The 20222-nt window shown below is 40.5% G+C and overlaps 1 protein-coding gene across 6 annotated transcripts in view; it reads left to right on the top strand.

Annotated features, from left to right (window-relative positions):
* Positions 1–20222, top strand: part of dlg2 (discs, large homolog 2 (Drosophila)) — an 823880-nt gene that overhangs the window by 203481 nt on the left and 600177 nt on the right. For all 6 annotated transcript variants that reach the window (XM_072263309.1, XM_072263307.1, XM_072263311.1 and 3 more), the window contains one exon: positions 11069–11176. In XM_072263309.1, coding sequence (XP_072119410.1) covers positions 11069–11176 — 108 coding nt within the window. The remainder of the gene's footprint in view (positions 1–11068; positions 11177–20222) is intronic.

Raw genomic sequence — 20222 nt, 5'->3', positions numbered from 1 at the left:
TGCAGTTTCGAATGACTGTCTAACATAGGACATTTTTCCCTAGAAGAGGCATCACTGGCAGGGATGTCCACTTGATGTTCCTTTCTATATTATATGCCCTTTCTTTTGCTTTCATGCCACCTTAGACTTCCCTTAGCAGCCACGGTTGTGTCATCCTCTCCTCAGAATACTTCTTCATCTTTGTGATGTAACTATCCTGCGATTTCTGAATTGTTCTCAGAAACGACAGCCATTGCTGTTCTGCTGTCATCCCTGCTGGTTATCCATTTCCAGTCAACTAATTACAACTGCTCTCTCATGCTTCTGTAATTCCTTTTACTCCACTGTAATACTGATACATCTGATTTTAGTGGCCCCCTCTCAAATGAGGGGGTGAATTCTAACATATTATGATCACTGCCTGCTAAGGGTTTCTTTACTCCCTGATCCAATCTGGTCTGTTATGCAATACACAATCAAGAATTGCCTCTTCTCTAGTGGGTTGAACTGCTCTAAGAAGCCATCTTGTAGGCATTCTACAAATTCCACCTGATTTTCCCAAACTACCTGCATATTGAAATTCCCCATGACTATTATAACATTGCCCTTTTTATATGCCTTTTCTATTTCCCTTTGTAATTTATACCCCACATCCCGGCTACTGCTCAGAGACCTGTATATAACTCCCATCAGGATCTTTTTACCCTTACATTTTTGGAACTCTACCCACAAAGATTCTACATGGTCGGATCCTATGTCTCTTTCTAATGATTTGATTTGTTTTTTACCCACAGAGCCAACCCATCTCATATGTCTATACCTGTCCTTTCTATATAATGTGTATCCTTAGATGTTAAACTCCCAACTGAGCCATGACTCAGTGATGGCCACAATGTCATACCTGCCAATCTCTAACTGCACTGCAAGATCATCTCCCTTATTCCTTATATTGTGTGCATTCAAATATAACACCTTCAGTCTTGTATTCATTACCCTTTTTGAATTTCCCCCCATGTTGCATTTCAGCTCATCCTATTACTAATCCCTGTATACTCCAGTCGGACTCATAGAATAGTGGTATTCTCTTTAAGCATCAGAAAATTTGCATGAAATGCAGGGACTCAGGGATGGGACCATTGTTATATGCATCTATATTAACAATTTGGATAGTAAGCTTGCAGGTGATACTAAAATAATTGATGTCATTGACAGTGAAGAATGTTATCTTGAACAACAGTGAGATCTTCAGCAGCTTGGTAAGTGGGGCGAGGAGTAGCAAACTGAGTTTATTGTAGATAAGTGACAGGTGTTGGATTTTGAAAGATAAGCTGAAGGTAGAACTTCTGCATTAAATAGTAGGACCTAGGGGAATGTTGTAGAAGAGAGGGATATTGGAATTCACGTGGGTGGTTCCCTGAATGTGGTATCTTTGGTATACAGGGTGGTGAGCAAGCCTTTTGGCATGTAGGCCTTCATCAGTCAGGGCACTGAGTGTGGAGGATGGAAAGTTAGGTTGTATAGGATGCTGGAGTATCATGTTCGGTTTTGGTTACACTGCCATATGAAAGATATTATTAAACTGGAAAGAGTGCAGAAAATATTTACAAGGCATTTCAGGACTCAACAGACTCAGTTATAGGGAGAGATTGCGTAGGCTAGGAACATTTTCCTTGGAGCATTGGTACATGAGGGCTGATCTTATAGAGGTGTATAAAATCATGACAGGCATAGTAAAAGTGAATGCACAGTCTTTTCCTGGGGTTAGGGTATTAAGAACTTTAGGGCATAGGTTTAAGATGAGAGAGAAAAAGATTTAATAGAAACTCAACAGGCAACATTTTTACTTAGAAGGTATTACATAGATGGAATGAGGAAGTACTTGAGGTAGGTACAATAACAACTTAAAAAACAATTAGACTGGTAAATGGATAGGAAATATTTAGAGGGATATGGGCCAAATGCAGGGCAATGGGTTAGCTTAGATGGGCATTTGGTAAACGTAGACCAGTTGGTTTGAAAGAACTGTTTCCATGCTGTGTGACTCAATGCTTTAATCATTTGTTGAAAATTCATTTCATGTGAGATCATGAGAAAAAATCCTCCAGGTCAATTACATCTATCCAGGAATTTTGTATTTTTATTATTATAATTTTATTCTGTGCTCACTGACATAGTTTAGCCACTGTTTTGCACAGAAGAATAACCTTGAAAGATAGTCTGTTTCTCCTCCCATTCATTAGTTATATCTCCATAATAGTTGAGATGATAATTTACTATATCATTCTCTTTTGATTTTCATTTCTCTTACTCATCCTCACTCTCCTTTAATCCTTGACTCTTTGTGTATATATTATAAACATTAATTTCATTTGTTTTAAGTGCATCAAAACATTACAGTGAAATGTATCATTTGCATCAAATCAAATCAGCGTGATTTGTGCTACGAGCAGCCTGCAAGTGAAATCAAGCTTCCGGCACCAATGTTGCATGCCCACAACTCATTAACCCTAATCATATGTCTTTGGAATGTGGGAGGATAGCAGAGCACCTGGAGGAAACCCAAGCAGTTATGGGGAGAACATATAACTCCTTACAGACAGTGGTGGGAATTGAACTCCAGTCCTACAACTGGTGCTATAATAGCATTATGCTAACTGCTGTATGATATATATTATGAACTGATGAGAATGTGCTAACAATTTATTTATCCTCCCTTACAGTTGTTAAAATATGTAGAAGCAAGGCAGGCTCTATCTCATTTAGATCCCATCATGGGGAACTCATCTTTTCCTTTATCTGAGGCACAGACATTCTTTTAGTTTTCCAGACAGTTGATATGTCAAGATAAATATGGATTCTTTCCTAGATGTACAGATGCAGGCACACAATTCTATTTTTACAATCCAAAGAGATAGGGCTGATATTATTATTGGCAGCAATTCAGGGTTGATTGTTCAGTAATCCTGTTCATGTCTATTTTAAATTTAGCCAGAACAAACTCAAGCTGTATCTTAAGCAACGCACACAAAATGCTGGAACAACTCAACAGGTCACGCAGAAACTATGGAAATGAATAAACAGTCGACGCTTCATGCTGAGACTGGAAAGGAAGAGGGAAGATGCCAGAATATAAAGGTGGGGGAAGTGGAAAGAGGATAGTGAGGAGGTGATAGGTGAAGCCAGGTGGGTGGGAAAGGTAAAAGGCTGGTGAGGAAGGAATCTGATAGGAGAGAAAGGGAAGAAGGAGGTACACCAGGGAGAAGTGAGAAGAGATAAAAGGCAAGAGAAGGAAATAGAAGAGGGAAGGGGCAGGGAAACTTTTTGACAGGAAGAAGAAATTGATGTTTATGCCATCGGGTTGGAGGCTATCCAGACAGAATATGAGGTGTTGTTTGTCAGAATGGGAATGGGAATAGGAATTAACATGGTTGGTGACATTTTCATCAGTTCATAATATATATCATACAGCAGTTAGCATAATGCTATTATAGCACCAGTTGTAGGACTGGAGTTCAATTCCCACCACTGTCTGTAAGGAGTTATATGTTCTCCCCATAACTGCTTGGGTTTCCTCCAGGTGCTCTGCTATCCTCCCACATTCCAAAGACATATGATTAGGGTTAATGAATTCCACTTTTGGCTGATGGAGCGGAGGTGCTCGACAAAGTAGTCCCCTAATTTATGACAAATCTCATCAATGTAGAGGAGGCTGCATCAGGAGCACTGGATATAATAGATGACCCCAACAGATTCACAGGTGAAGTATTACCTCACCTGGAAGGACTGTTTAGGGCCCTGAATGGAGGTGAGGGAAGAGGTGAATGGGCAGATGTAGCAATTTGGCTGCTTTCAGGGATAAGTGTCATGAGGGAGATTAGTAGGGAGGGATGAATGGACAAGAGAATCATGGAGGGAGTGATCTGTGCGGGAAGCAGAGATAAAGAAAAGGAAAGAGGTTAAGATCGATTTGGTGATATCATCCCTTTGGAGATAGTGGAAGTTGCAGAGTATGATGTGTTAGATGCAGAGGCTCATGGAGCAGTAGGCTAGAACAAGAGAAACTATCCCTGTTAAGGCGGCAGGAGATATGGTGAGCATGGGTGTCTAGAAAATGGAGGTGCAGCTGGTGAGAGATGCATCTATGGTGGAGGAAGGAAAACCCTATTCTTTGAAGAAGGAGGACATCTCTGATGTCCTGGAAAGGAAAGCCTCATCTAGGGAACAGATGTAACAGGGACAAAGGAACTGAGAAGAGCATTGTTACAGGAGTCAGGGTGGGAAGAGTTTGAGGCAAAACAGCCATGGGAATCAGTAGGTTTACAAAAGGTAACAATAGACTGTTTATCTCCAGAGACAGAAATAGAGAGATCAAGAAAGGGGAAGGAGGTGTCAGAAAAAGACCAAGTGAACTTAAGTACAGGGTGGTCATTGGAGGCCAAGTTGATGAAATTAATGAGTTCAGCATGGGTGCATGATGCAGCACTAGTGAAGTTGTATATATAGTGAAGGAGGACTTGGGGAGTATTACCAGGGAAGGCTTGGAACATGGACTATTCTACATAGCCAACAAAAAGGCAGGTATAACTTGGGCCGATAGGTGTGCCATGGCTACCCCTTGAGTCTGGAGAAAGTATGAGTACCCAAAGGAGAAATTGTTGAGGGTGAAGACCAGTTCTGTCTGGAGAAAGTGTGAGGAGCTAATGTAGAGAAATTGGGATGAGGCTGTATCTTTATGTTTCTTATATTTCATTTTATTTCAACTAAATCTTTACTGTCTTACAGTCATCTCATATCCTAATTTAGAGTAGGGAAACAGGTGTACCCTGGAAATGTATTATCCTTCTCAGAAGTCCCTTGGGATCAAATATAATGTACTTTCACACTTTTGTTTGGATTCTGAGTAGTTAATGGTTCCTATATAGTGACTGAGACACTTACACAGAAGGGACAGGTGGTGGCTGAAGGAATAAGCAGGTGGGCTATTTGTGAGGTGGTCAGTAGTCAGAGAATTCAGGTAGGTGTGGATGATGCTTTGAATGCATCCTTGAACCTTTAATCTGCTCACATGGGAATCTCTTCTTATGGTAGTGATCAGAATAGTGTCTCTTCTGTAAGTATTGTGTTGGATATGTAAATCACATGGACTGTGCAACATAGAAGTCAATCCTGGAATACTGGCTTGCGAGGGGACACTGGAGACATTTGCAGAGGCAGTATACTATTTCCCATCATACTGGCAGTGTATATGTATATACATTTGGATTAAGCATTTTGTTTCACACAAGCAAGATAACACTTGAGGGAAATCAGGAGGGCTAAAAGAAGACAAGAGGTCGCTAGAGCAGACCAGGTGATGGAGAATTCCAAGGGTATATACAGATATGTTAAAAATAAAATGATAGCAAGAGACCAAATTAGTCCTCTTGAACATCTGTGTGGTCATCTATGAATGGAACCAAAAGAGATGGGGGATATCTTAAATATTTTTTGTATTTGTACTTACTCGGGAGATGGACACAGAGACTATAGAAGTGAGACAAAACAGCAGTGAGGTTATGGACCATATACAGATTACAGAGGAGAAGGTGCTTTCTGTCTTGAGGCAAATTAGGGTGGATAAATCCCCAGGGTCTGACAAAGTGATTCCTCAGATGTAGTGGGAGGCTAGTGCAGAAATTGCAGGAGTCTTACCAGAGGGACTACTTAAACGTCTGTGGCCACGCGTGAGGTGCTGGAGTATTGGGGGATAGCTAATGTTCTTCTGTTGTTTAAGAATGGCTCTCAGAATAAGCTGGTATATTATAGGCTGGTGAGCCTGATGTCAGTAATGGGTAAATTATTGGATTGCATTCTAAGGGGCCAGATATATAAGTATTGGAATAAACAGAGACTGCTTAGGGATTGTAAGCAGGGCTTTGTGCTTGAAAGTCATGTCTAACTAATCTTACAGAGGTTTTTGAGGAGGTCACGAGGAAAGTTGATGAAGGAAAGGTAGTGGATATAGTCTTCAAGGCCTTTAACAAGGTCCTTCTTGGTCAAGAAGTTTCAGTCGCTTGGCTTCAGAAGGAGGTAGTAAATTTAAATTGGATTTGTGGAAGAATTCAGAGAGTGGTAGTAGATGGTTGCCTGTGAATAGTGGTGTGATGCAGGGATAAGTGCTGGGTCCATTGTTGTTTGTCATCTATATCAGTGACCTAGATGACAATGTGGCAAACTGGCTGTGACAGAGAATGCTCGGTAAAGGCATCCTTTATAAACAAAACACACACACACACACACACACACTCACTCCTACCTTTGCAACTGAGTGTGTCCACTACAGTATCTTCCCCCAGTATATTTTTTTTAATGTATTCCATAGGGTTAGCTGTAGTCTTATAATGTATTCTATAGGGTTGGCTTTGTAGTGCCTTTCCCACCATACATGGTGGAATATTCCATTTCTTTTGTAATGAGAACGTGTAAATGTGTAAAAGTAGGGGACCGTGCGCAATTCTGATTTGATGGAGACGGATGTGAAAGTATGGAGGAACATCTGAAAAACTTCTGAAATGCCCGCTTCGCTGCCGCTGCTATTGTGTGGTAACCGGAATCTCCGGAGTAGAAGGCCCTGAAATCCTCGGCTTTGCTTGTTTCAGCGGCCGGGGCTAGGTCGAAGGCTCTCGGCAGGGGATGGCGCTTGGGAGGCTGTATCTGGGGGGGCTGGTCAGAGGCTCAAAGTTTTTGGATGGATGGACTCAGTGTTGGCTGTGGTTGGCTGCTTCCAAGGCATCGGCAAGTTGATGGTGCCTGGAGGTTTATGGCAGGGAGTTTCGCCCTTTTGCCACCTGCTATTGGGAGTCGATCGACTTGGGGACTTTTGAGACTTTTTTTACTGTGCCCATGATTTGTTCTTCATCAAATTATGGTATTGCTTTGCACTGCTGTAACTATATGTTATAATTATGTGGTTCTGTCAGTGTTAGTCTTTGGTTTGTCCTGTTTTCTGTGATATCACTCCGGAGAAACATTGTATCATTTCTTAATGCATGTATGCATTTCTAAATGACAATAAAAGAGTGTTCTCATAATGTAATCTAAATGTTGTATGTATGATTGTAACTACATTATGATGTGTTTCATATTCTAATTCATGTGTAATTTTAAGTTAACTTTGTTAGTGATTGAAGATGCTATATCCTGGTGTTGATTTAAAAGAGCTCTTCAATCTCAGTGGAAGAGAGAGATCGAGCTGCCTGGAGTTCACACTGGGTAAAAATAGTATGGAGCTATATATTGTGTTTTCTGGTACGTGCATATCACTTTGTAAATATTGGCAATTTCCTTTTAGTTGTTTTCACTAATTTTTTATAAGTTTGATTTCTGATACACCTAATAACCATGCTTGCACTTAAGTGCTAATCAACACCAGCCATTTTTTTCTTCAGTCAAAACCCATGTGTCTAACACTGGTTCAACAAGTTTGTGGATGACATCAAGATTGGGGGTGTAGTGGACAGCGAGGAAAGCTTGCAGAGGGATCTGGACCAGTTGGTAAAATGGGCTAAAAAATGGCAAATGGGAGTTATTACAGACAAGTGTGAGGTGTTGCACTTTGGGAGGACAAACCAGTAAGTGGTAGGGCATTGAGGAGTACAGCAGAACAGAGGGATCTGGGAATTCAGATCCATTATTCCTTGAAAGTGGCATCACAGGTAGATAGGGTCATATAGAAAGTTTTTGGCATGATGGCCTTCGTAAATCAAAGTATTGACTATGGAAGTTGGAATGTTATGTTGAAGTTGTATAAGACATTGGTAATGACTAATTTGGAGTATTGTGTGAAGTTCTTGTCACCTACCTACAAGTATGGTATCAATAAGATTTAAAAAATGCTGTAAATCTACAAAGATGTTGCCAGAACTTGAGGACCTGAGTAATGAGGAAAGATTGAATAGCATAAGACTTAATTCCCTGGAGCAGAGGAGAATGGGGGGATATTTGATAAGAGTTATTTAAAATTATGAGTGGAATAGATCGGGTAAACACTAGCAGGCTTTTTCCATCAAGTTTGGGTGAGACTATGGGTCTTAGGTTAGGGGTGAAAGCGAAATGTTTAAGGGGAACATGAAGGACTACTTCTCCATTCAGATTGTGCTTAGTGTATAGAATAAATTACCAGCAAAAGTGGTGATGTGGGTCTGATTTCAATATTTAAGAGCGGTTTGGAGAACTGTGGAGGGCTATGGTCCAGGTGCAGGTCAATGGAGCTAGGCAGAGTAATAGTTTGACATGGTCTAAATGGTCCAAAGAGACTTTTACTCTATGACTCTTAAGCAATCAGTGTGAGTGATGGAAATAACATAAAATGATGTGGTTAAATCATAATTAGTTACACTACTTCTTAAATGATGAAAATAAACTTGATAATCCATGGCTATTGACATTTTACTACCACATGAGCCAAACAATAACCAAGAAGGAAGGAAAAGGATTAAGGTACTGAGGCTATTTAATTATATGCTAAATAATAAACAGATTGTTCAGAATGTGTATAAAGTAAAGCTTCTTTGGGGTCTTTTATACAGTACCAGTCTTATACCATTTATACCATTATGTATCAGCAAGGACAATGTATATAACTAGAGATCCAGAAATATCTTAAGCTTTATTTAAAAATTTGTAGCAAATTCACCAGGAAAAAGGACCTTGGCAATTGTGGGGACGATTTACAGTGGACTGAAATGCTTGAGCATATAGACATTAAAAAAGAGGATGTGCTGGAGCTTTTGAAAAGCATTAAATTAGATAAGTCGCTGGGACTGGATGAGATATACCCCACGCTACTGTGGGAAGCAAGGGAGGAGATTGCTGAGCTTCTGGCAATGATCTTTGCGTCATCAATAGGGACGGGAGAAGTACTGGAGGATTGGAGGGTTGCAAATGTTGTTCCCTTGTTCAAGAAAGGGAGTAGGGATAACCCAGGAAATTATAGACCACTGAGTCTTAATTCAGTGGTAGGCAAGTTATTGGAGAAGATCCTGAGAGGCAGGATTTATGAACATTTGGAGAGACATAATCTGATTAGGGATAGTCAACATGGTTTTTTCAAGGGCAAGTCGTGCCTTGTGAGCCTGATTGAATTCTTTGAGGTTGTAACAAAACACATTGATGAAGGTAGGGTAGTGGATGTAATGTGTATGGATTTCAGTAAGGAATTTAATTCAGAAAGTAAGGAGGCATGGGATCCAAGGAGACCTTGCTTTGTGGATCCAGAATTGGTTTGCCCACAGAAAACAAAGGGTGGTTGTAGATGGTTCATATTCTGCATGGAGGATGGTGACCAGTGGTGTTCCACAGGGATCTGTTCTGGGACCCCTTCTCTTTGTGATTTTTATAAATAACCTGGGTGAAGAAGTAGAAAGGTGGGTTAGTAAGTTTGCTGATGACACAAAGATTGGAGGTGTTGTGGATAGTCTGGTGGGTTGTCAGAGGTTATAGCAAAACATTGATAGGATGCAGAACTGGGCTGACAAGTTCAACCCAGATAAGTGTGGAGTGGTTAATTTTGGTAGGTTAAATTTGAAGACAGAAGTAGTCTTAATCATAACACTCTTGGCAGCTTGGAGGATCAGAAAGATCTTAGGGTCCATGTCCATAAGACACTCAAAGCTGCTGCGCAGTTTGACAGTGTTATTAAGAAGGCATATGGTGTGTTGGGCTTTCATCAACCATGGGATTAAGTTCAAGAGCTGTGAGGTATTGTTACAGCTATATAAGACCTTAGTCAGACCCCACCTGGAATACTGTGTTCAGTTCTGGTCACCTCACCACAGGAATAATGTGGATACTATAGAAAGAGTGCCAAGGAGATTTACAAGGATGTTGCCTGGATTGGAGAACATGTCTTACAAGAATAGGTTAAGTTGACTTGGCCTTTTCTCCTTGGATCGATGAAGGATGAGAGGTGACCTGATAGAGGTGTGTAAGATAATGAGAGGCATTGATCATGTGGATAGCCAGAGCCCTTTTCCCAGTGCTGAAATGGCTAACACAGGGGCGCATTATTTTAAGGTGCTTGGAAGTAAGTACAGAGGGGATGTCAGGGTAAGTTTTTCACACAGAGAGTGATGGGTGCGTGAAATGCACTGCTGGCAATGGTGGTGGAGGCAGATACAATAGGGTATTTTAAGAACTCTTAGAGAGGTACATGGAGCTTAGAAAAATAGAGGGCTATGCGGCAGGGTAATTCTAGGCAGTTTCTAGAGTAGGTTACATGATCAACACAACGTTGTGGGCCGAAGGGCCAGTAATGTGCTGTAGATTTCTATGTGCTATGTATGAAGGTAGAAAGGATGTGATAAAGTTTGTACTTCATCGTAGATAATTTATATTAATTTCCTTGTATGTACAAGATACTGTCAATATAGATTTGGCTGAATATAATAAAAGGATGTTGGTGCAAATTGACAGATATGTGGTTTCCTACACTTGTGCAGGCCCCACGTATCATAAAGTTTCATCTGCTTGTGACAGGCATACAGTGTTTGTACTGGAGGTTTTTCATACAACAGAATAGTGGGCCACTTTATTTTTCAACTCCATCTGTCTGTTTGAAATTACCATATTTCAAACATCAAATTAGAGATTATGATAAAATGGTTATTGGAGTTTGAATTTTTTGAAAATTAAGTGAAAAATAATTGGTGAATTAATAGCATTTGTACTTTTACAAAATTGTACAAGTCTAACAAAGATTGATCAAAACTGTTACCGCTGTTCTTTCTCCACATGATCTGCCTGACCTGCTGAGTATTTCCAGCATTTTTTGTTTATACTTTTGTATTGTAGAAACTGAAATATTTTGTATTTATATACATTTATGGGCTATGGTTTATATAGCCTAGATGATATCAAAGGAGGTGTTGAACAAACATTTGGATTTTCTTTATGAATTTTAAAGAAAGCAATAGATGGTTATGCATTTTATTAAGTTTGACGCTTTATCTAATCTGTGAACTCTGATGTGTATGGAGTAATATTTCCATGCAGAACACAACCATAAGTATATATGTATTAAAGGAACTTCTTAATCCTTTTTTTATTGTAGCCAGTTGGGACAGAACAAGACACAATACTGTCAAGAGGGGAGGAAGAAACTGACGAACCAGAAGGAGAACCGCAAACAAAATTGCATGAACAATGGGAACGTTTTGAGGTATGTGCAATATTTGTTCTTGTTTCATTGATGAGTTTCACTGAATCAAATCAACAATGTCTTCAAATGCTGAACACAGGCTTTTTTTTGAAACTTATAACAAGAGTTCAGCCCCAGCTGTTTGGTTTGAGGAACGTGCATTATTGAAGTTATACAAAGCAGATAAAATGATATTTCTCCCATCTGATATTGTGACAAATCTTTTGTATAAGGCAGAGCCACTGATAAAGGAAAAGTGGAGTCAATCCACTTGGTCAATGCTGGTGTTGCTAATCTTGTTAATATTTTGAAAGATATAGATTAATTAACAGTTATTGTAGGTTTGGAAAAGATAGTTTGTGCCTGACTAACTTGACTGAGTTTTTGAGAAAGTAAGAAGAAGTGTTGGCAATGATCACACTATTGGTGATGGCATAAGATGATAATTTCAATTCAAATCTGCCTCAGCTGCAGTGTTGATGATTATTTTAATAATTTAAATTATATTGCCTAGGTAGGGCAAAACACTAATTGCTTTTATTATATATATATTGATATATATCAATGATGTACAGTTTAATGTGAAGCATGACTGATAAATTAGCAGATTATACAAAAATTGGGCATGCTGTTGATAAGATAGAAGGAAGCTGTATGAAGAGAAATATCAAAAGTGAGATGGCAGAAGGATGCAAATATTGTGCGACAATGCTATTGTATAGGGAATCCAATTATAAGAGAAGATACAACAACTATATAGGATACAGAGAAATGTCAAAGATTATAAGATCTCTGGAGTTCATGGCCACAAAGCTCATGGGGCAGGTAGAAAATGTGGTTCAGAAAGCATATGATACAGTTTTTGTTGGTTGAGGTTTAGAATATAAGAGTAGGGTTGCCATCCTAGAAATGTATAGAAAACTGAGTACTTTATACTGCTATTCAAAGTTCAAAGTAAATTTATTATCAAAGTACATATGTGTCACCGTATACACCATTTTCTTGTGGGCATATTCAATAAATCCATAATAGAATCAGTGAAAGACCACACCAGCTTGGCTATTCAACCAGCATGCAAAAGACACCAACCTACACAAATGCAAAAAGAAAGAAATAATAATAATAAATAAACAGCAATAAATATCAAGAACATAAGATGAAGAGTCCTTGACAACGAGCCCATAGATTGTGGGAACATTTTAGTTATGGGGCAAGTGAAGTTGAGTGAAGTTATCCCCTTTGGTTCAAGAGCCTGATGGTTGAGGGACAGTAACTGTTTCTGAATCTGGTGGTATGAGTCCTAAGTCTCCTGTACCTTCTTCCTGATGGCAGCAGTGAGAAGAGATCATGACCTGGCTGGTGGGGGGGGGGGGGGGGGGGCGCGGTCTCTGATGATGGATGCTACTTTCCTGAAACAATGCTCCAATGTAGATATGTTCAATGATGGGGAGGGCTTTACCCATGATGGACTGGGCCGTATCCACTACCGCTTGTAGGATTTTCTGTTCAAGGGCATTGACGATTCCATGCCAGGCTCTGATGCAGCCAGTCGATATACTTTCCACCACACATATATATAGAAGTTTGTCAGAATTGTAGATGTGAAGCTGAGTCTTTGAAAACTCCTAAGGAAGTAGAGACACTGCTGTGCTTTCTTCATAATTGCACTTATGTGCTGGGCCCAGGATAGGTCCTTTGAAATTATAATACCAAGGAATTTAAAGATGCTAACCTTCTCCTCTTCTGAGGAGGACTGGCTCATGGACCTCTGATTTCACCCTCTTGAAGGTAATAATTATCTTCTCGTCTTGCTAACATTGAGAGGGGTTGTTGTTGCAGCACCACTCAGCCATATTTTCAATCTCCTTCTTATATGCTGATTTATCACCACCTTTGATTTGGACTAAAACAGTAGTGTCGCCGGTAAGCATGAATATGGCTTTGGGGCTGTGCTTAGTCACACAGTCATAAGTGTAAGGTGAGTAGAGCAGGGGGTTAAGCACACAGCCTTGTGATGCACCTGTGCAGATGGAGATTGTGGAGGAGATGTTGTTGTTAATCTGAAGTGACTGGCTTCTGCAAGTGAGAAAATCGAGGATCAACTGATTATACTGTTAAGGGTTATCCCAGTAGAGTTTTATCGTACACAGAACATGGAGGGAGGGCTATGCTCCCAGTGCAGGTCGATGGAAGTAGGCAGTTTAAATGGTTTTGGCACGGACTAGATGGGCCAAAAGGCTTGTTTCTGTGCTGTACTTCTTTATGACTCTATGATTCTAAAAGTGACCTAATCACTGCAGCAAAGGAAATATATAATCACACTAGTTAATTTACTCAGGAAGTTTATAAAGACATTTCTGTGACTGAATAATTTATCTAGAAAGATATAGTAGGTTTTATTGCGAAGAGAATTGTGGTTGAAATCGAATGAAGGAACCAATCTGGACAGGGCAATTAGGAAGGGCCTCTGTCTTACAGCAGAAGATCAATAAGCGTGAGGATGCATTGAAGTTACTTGGTATATGGAATAGAAAATTTTGGCAGCCCAAACGCGTGATAGATGCAGAAACACTAAGTGCAACAAAAATACATTTGATGAAAATTTGAGATGTGATAATCCTTAGGACTACCATTCAATAGCAAGGAAAGGGACAGCTCCACAGATCTTTTTTCAGCAAATGTGTACAAAATACATAGTGTGGAAGCTTTTTATGCTGAATATTTCTATAGTTTATTGATATGTAGCTTTACTTTTTGGAATTATTTGTATATTCTTTTAAAGTCTGAACTATAAAATTAACTATGTTTAGCTCAAATTGATATTCTTACTCAATGAGTTTAAAGTAAAAAACATGAAAAAATATCTTTACATGCTTTATTTTGTGGAAATACTAAAGTACATTTTATTTTATAAAGTCATCATCAGCCAAATGTGGCTTATCCAAGGTTAAAAACTAAAATGCTAGGAATACTTGGCAGATTGAGGTGCTCACCCTTTGAATATTGGCTTCTTGTTTACATGCAGAGGCATCATTGGTAATTTTGATTCTGGTACCTACTGATGTAAAAATATTGTTTAGTATATTTTGCTGGATTGCAATTGAGAGCAAGTATCTCTGGTAATTAAAAATCTAGTATCTCCATAAAATATTTTCTAAATGTTTTGTGCTACTTGTCAGTTCAACAAGCAACTGTTGGGAGAACTCTGTGGGTCCAGCAGCATCTGTAGGGTGAATGGAACTGTCAGCATTTCAGATCGAAATCTGGCATCATGGTTAAACTGTGACTGAAAGAACTTCAGAGGTGAAGTGAGAGGAAGAGTACTTTGGGAATGTGCAGCATCACAGGGTTTGACTAATGCTGAAATCAGTAGATACAGAGGGAAGATCATTGGCTGGATTCATTGTCTGTTTGTAGCCAGTTATTTCATCCCAGGATGTTACTGAAGAACTTGGGGAACAATTCCCAACTCAAATGTTTTGAGCATTCTATCAATGGCTTTCATTTCTTTCAAAGAATAGATTTAGTGGTGCTTGCTGCTGATTGCACAAATTTCAATAAAAGGTACGTTGGCAGAGGGAGCGATCTAAAAATGATACACTAGGCTAGATTCTGAAATGAGAGTGTTCTGCTGTCATGGGTGGCTAAAGATCTATATTCTTTGAGGTTTAGAAGAACTAATTGATCTGTTTGAAACACTCAGGATCTTCAGAGGCATGACAGTCTAGATGCCAAGATACAGTGCGTTGAAAAAGTATTCAGTCCCCAACCCTTTGTTCTTGTAAATGAATATTACAACCAGGGATTTTGATCAATTTAACTGAGAATTTTTATTTGTGAATCTCATGTTCTTCTTTTTTCCGCAATAGAGCCCAACAGGGAAAATTGTAAAGCATGAAAAACTAAAAATTCAAAACTGAAATGTCTGCAGTTCAAAATATTCACCCCCCTTTGATCACTACTTGGTTGAACCACCTCTTGCAGCTATTACAGCCAGAGGTCTTTTTGAATAAATGTCTATTAGCTTTGCACAACATAATAGAGCAAGATTTTCCCACTCCTCCTTTCAAAATTGCTCAAGTTGTGCCAAGTTAGTTGGGGAGTGATAGTAGACAGCAATCTTGAGGTTTTGCAGATATGCTCGATTGGGTTTAGGTCAGGACTCTGACTGGACCACTCAAGGATATCCATTTTCTTCATTTGAATCCACTCCATGGTTGCTCTGGCAGTGCACTTTAAGTCATTGTCCTACTGAAAGACAAACTTCTGCCCCAGTGTATGTCTTCTGGCAGAGGCTAGCAGGTTTTTATCTCTCTGTGTTTCACAGCATTCATCTTCCCATCAATCCTGACCATATTTCCAGTCTCTGTTCCTGAAAAGCATCCCCATAGCATGGTCAAATGTTGAATGAAACTATCGGGTATATCCTGGCACTAACCAAATCTCTCCAGGTCTTGCATTCGCAGGTGCAGGAGGCCCACTGGGAAGGAGAGGAACTGGAAAATGAACATCGAGTTTGCCCATTAGACTTTGTTCTCATAAAGAACCATCTTAGAAAGAAGCTTGAGCCTCACTGGAAAGGACCCCACCAAGTGTTACTGACCACTCCGACGGCAGTCAAGCCACAAGGACTTCCGAAATGGACATATCTAGGACACGTCAAACGTGTGCATTCATGACTAAGCTATTACTGTCTATACTTGTAATCTTAAGCACTTGTATTGAAGTAACCAAGCCAAATACCTCCCTGTCGCTTTGCTATAGTTATGTCGGGAAAACTAACTCATCTGCATGCTGAGTGTGTGCAGCGATTCTTCCCCATGGGCTGATAGGGATTCCCTTAATAGCCATTCCACTGAACAGCAGTGAACAACTGTCAGTCTGGGCCTTTTCTAATGCCACTCAGGTTAGTGAGGCCGAAACTTGCACCAGTGATGTGACTGGAGACTGTGGATGCCACTGCTTTAATGGTTGGTACATTTGTTACCCCCCACCTCCCGGAAAAAGCCATCTGATGGAGAGAACAGACATTATGGCACTCCATCATTGTCAGATCTGACCAACCAGCAAAATACTATCTGCTACTGTAATTTCAAAGGTAAGGGGACTTACTTTCTGGGCAATAACACTTGTGCTATTTATACAATGGCCAAACCACCACGCCCCCTGAACAGAGCTCAATGACTTTGTGGGGAAAGGGCCTACTTGTGGTTCCCAGGAGAGACAGCTAGCCGATGGGACACCCAACAAGAGAGCAGAAATTGGATGGGATGCTGTTTCCTGTCCTACCTTGTACCACATATGTGAATGCTGAAAACCCTGGTCCAGCACCTGTCCCTCCTGTGGCAAAAGCAAGGAATCTCACAACCAGAGCATTTCTGGATGATAGCTTTCCCTTTCTACGGGGCGGCCCGCAATTCAAAGGAAAACATCAACCTGGCCGCAGTTTTGGTGGAGGTGGCCAATATTACCACAAGGGCCATGGATGGTGTCCAGGATCAGGTGAGGACCATAATTGCCGAAATGATGGCACTACGACAGATGGTTTTGCAGAACTGAATGGCCCTTGATTTTGTTCTGGCTGAAAAAGGAGATGCATGTGCCGTTATAGGACAAGAGTGCTGCACCTTCATCCCAGATGAATCAGAAAACATTACCTCTCTCTCAGTTCACATTCAAAAGGAGGTAAATAAAATACAGAAAATTAGGGCCAACCTACATGGCTTTAGCTCAAGAGGGGGATTGTGGCCTTTCAGTGGCATCTTCGTAGGATGGAGCGGTATACTGCTACATTATGCTATCATCATTGCAGGAGTACTCATACTTATTGCACTTTGCTGATGTGTATGGCCCCTTGTCAGCTGGTGCTTTTGCCCTACACCCACAGGGATATTTATATGAAGAGTCCCACTAGAAGAAAGGGGACCTCAGAGAGACTGAGGTGCAAGTGATGAGGACAGAGACTATGATGATGCAGAAAGCCATTCGGCTAATCCAAAGGGTTTCTATCCACCCTTCTTACACAAATATGAAAATTAAGATGTACAACTACCCCAACATTGATGATCCTAGTTGTCATGGAATGACAAAAGGAGAGAATGAGGAATTATATGCTGAATTAAAAGGGCTAAAACCTAACTGACTTATTGGCAGCTTGACAAGTTGTCCTGTGAGAATAATATATGAACAAAGAAATCTTTATTGCATGAGAAACTGTACTGTGCACCCTTATCAGAGTATGTATGTGATGAGGAATGTTTTTAACAGCAGGCCAGACCGTACTCAGGGGCTCAACTGGCTGAAGATTTTCCCAAGCTTGGAGAACAGGGACTCTGTTTTGCCAACTGAAAACGCAAGCTTGCTAATAAACACTATGTACTCTTAAGTAAACTGTATTTAACAGTTATTCTCTGGGTCTGAACCTAAAGGCCTCTGGTGGAGAGGCAGATCAACACTACCAACACCATACTTTACAGTCAGTGGCGGCGCCAGAGGTTTTTTCTTGCTGGTGCTACAGTGGGGCTGAATTATTCAGTGATGGTGCTGAGAGATGTACTGTATGGTAATAGGTATTCGCAAGACCAGACGCATGGCGTTCAAAAGTCAGTTTCAAACATTATGTACCTACTATAAATGCCTCTGTTGATTCACAAGCAATAGCAATTTATAGATCTAATATAGAAATGAACTGTGACAGTGTTAACAGCATCAGAGACAACCCGGGCTACACAGAGCATAAACAAACAAACCAACAGAGCATCCGACCCACAGCGCACAACGTGAATCACGCACCAATCCTGCAATCAGCGTCAAATACGTGCTTTTCAACTGAAATACATAACACTAACCCACAATATCCACTGCTATTCGCATTACATAGACAGACAATGCCAAAAGATACACCATTATTAAAGTCAATCAAGGCAAACAACAAAGGCTTTACCAGGAGTTGGACAAATCATACTCTGACCATGCAATGCCTCAGTTAATTCAGCTATTGAATTTAAAACAAAAATCAACAGAATCACCGCTTGGAATTCTAAGCAAAACCAGTAGGCTTAATAGCAGTAAATGTAATATTTTGGGATTTGCAGGAAACATAAGGACTATGGGGTATCCACCACAAAATAATAATAATAATCAGCATTAGTCTTGGCCCAAATTTTTAAAAAATTAACTGTACTCACCATCGATGTTTTCAGGGAAGCACAATCCATCTGTTGTTGTGATTGGTGGCGAAAGCATCAATGATTTTCTGGATGTCAAGTGCTTTGGTCCTCCGGCTGTTTATGGCCAACAGGAACAAGATGCTGTTTCGTGCATCGCCACTGCTATTCCTTAGGTAGTTTTTGAGGCGTCTGAGGCAAGAGAAACTCCGTTCACATGAGGTAGATGTAACAGGCAGAGTCAGTGATATGCAGATCAGTTTGTATAAGTCTATAAATGCATCATGGTAGGGTCTCATTAGAGGTAGAAATTCCACTGTGTCATTCACTGTCGGTCCTTGCTTTTGTTTTGTTTCCAGCAGATGGCGAACCTGATGTAGCTCTGCAGTCAGGTTCACTTCAGTCACTCCATAGTATTGGGCCATTGGCCAAAGACAGTTCTTGTCTGGGAAGAATTTGTGTTTGGGACTCAGTGCTGAGACTCCAGTCAGAACACCCCCAGTTTCAACTGAGAACCGTCTTTTCATTTCAGTCAGAAGTCTACCTATAACCAGATAGAAACAGTGCTTGCGAAGGTCATCAGAGGATGTGACCACTGTGCGTTCAGTTTGGACCTCAACAGCAAAATCATGTAGGTGGGATGGCTGGGCCTGTCTCCTTTCATGTGGTCTGCTCTGTATACCGGCCTTGAAGCACAGGTCCTTAGCTCTTGCCTGAATTTCACTCCATGATTCCTCTCCCCGTTTTGCTGAGAGTGCATCGATAACAGACTGAGCCAAGTCTACAGTGGATGAAAGCTCCAAACTGGGAGATTGTAGCAGGTCTGACATGAACTTGGTGACTCGAACTAAATCCTCAAACAGAGTGAGAAGTAAAGCAAGCTGCTCGTCAATCAGTCCATTTACAGCTGTGGCCTCCGTGCATTTGGTTGACCCATAATATCCTGTAGTATAGCTAGAATGGCAGGGAATGATTTCCTTATAGCCCACAAAGCTGTATACTGCCATGCCCAGCGTGTTTCTGACAATTTCTTCAACTCCACGGGCGGTGCTGTTGATTCCAGTTCTCTCTGTTTCTTCATGAAAAGTTCATGGGGAACAAAGTTTGAAAAGAAGTTGTAAAGTAGCTGCACAGTTTCAAAAAACTCACCCGCTTGTTGTACATTGCTCACAACATCCAATAAAACAAGGTTAAGTCTGTGAGCATGGCAGTGTATATATAATGCCTGCAGGACCACTTTCCTGAACCTCTCTTGTATCCTGTTATTGCACCCAGACATCACTGCCATCCCGTCATAACACTGACCTATACACGCGTTCTTTTCAATAACACACAGGGCGAGTGTCTGTTCAATGCTTTTAAGAAGCGACTCTGCGTCCAATCCTTCTGCTGGAGTGAGGTGCAAGAATTCTTCAAGCACTGTTCCGTTATTCAAATACCGCACCACCGCTGAATTTACTCCTTTTTACGAAAGTCTTTACTTTCATCCACCATGATGGCAAAATATTCAGCCTCCTTGATTTCTGCACTTATTTGACGTCTGACCATATCTGCCATAATACCCATAATTTCATTTTGGATATCGTGATGGGTGTTTTTAGCATTTCCAGGATTGTCCTCTATTTTTTTAGCTAGAGTCTTATCACACTGTCCAATTACAATGAGCAACTCAACAAAGTTTCCCCTATTGCCAGATCCATCATCCTCCTGGTGTCCTCGCTGGGCAATGCCTTGGCACGCAGCATGGTGTAGAGACTCAACCGCTGCTCTCATATACTCATGATTTTCTTGGACAATCTTTGCATGTCCTTTATCAAGCATTTTTCCCAATCTTGAACCGTCTTGCTTTCTCAATCTGAATTCAGCCCCTGCCTCCATAGCAAACTTATAAGCTGCACTTA

The sequence above is a fragment of the Mobula birostris genome, chromosome 7 (genome assembly GCF_030028105.1).
Source record: "Mobula birostris isolate sMobBir1 chromosome 7, sMobBir1.hap1, whole genome shotgun sequence".
In the NCBI taxonomy this organism is placed as follows: Eukaryota; Metazoa; Chordata; class Chondrichthyes; order Myliobatiformes; family Myliobatidae; genus Mobula; species Mobula birostris.
Note: the sequence above shows the minus strand (reverse complement) of the source record. Positions and strands in the feature narration are given on the sequence as shown.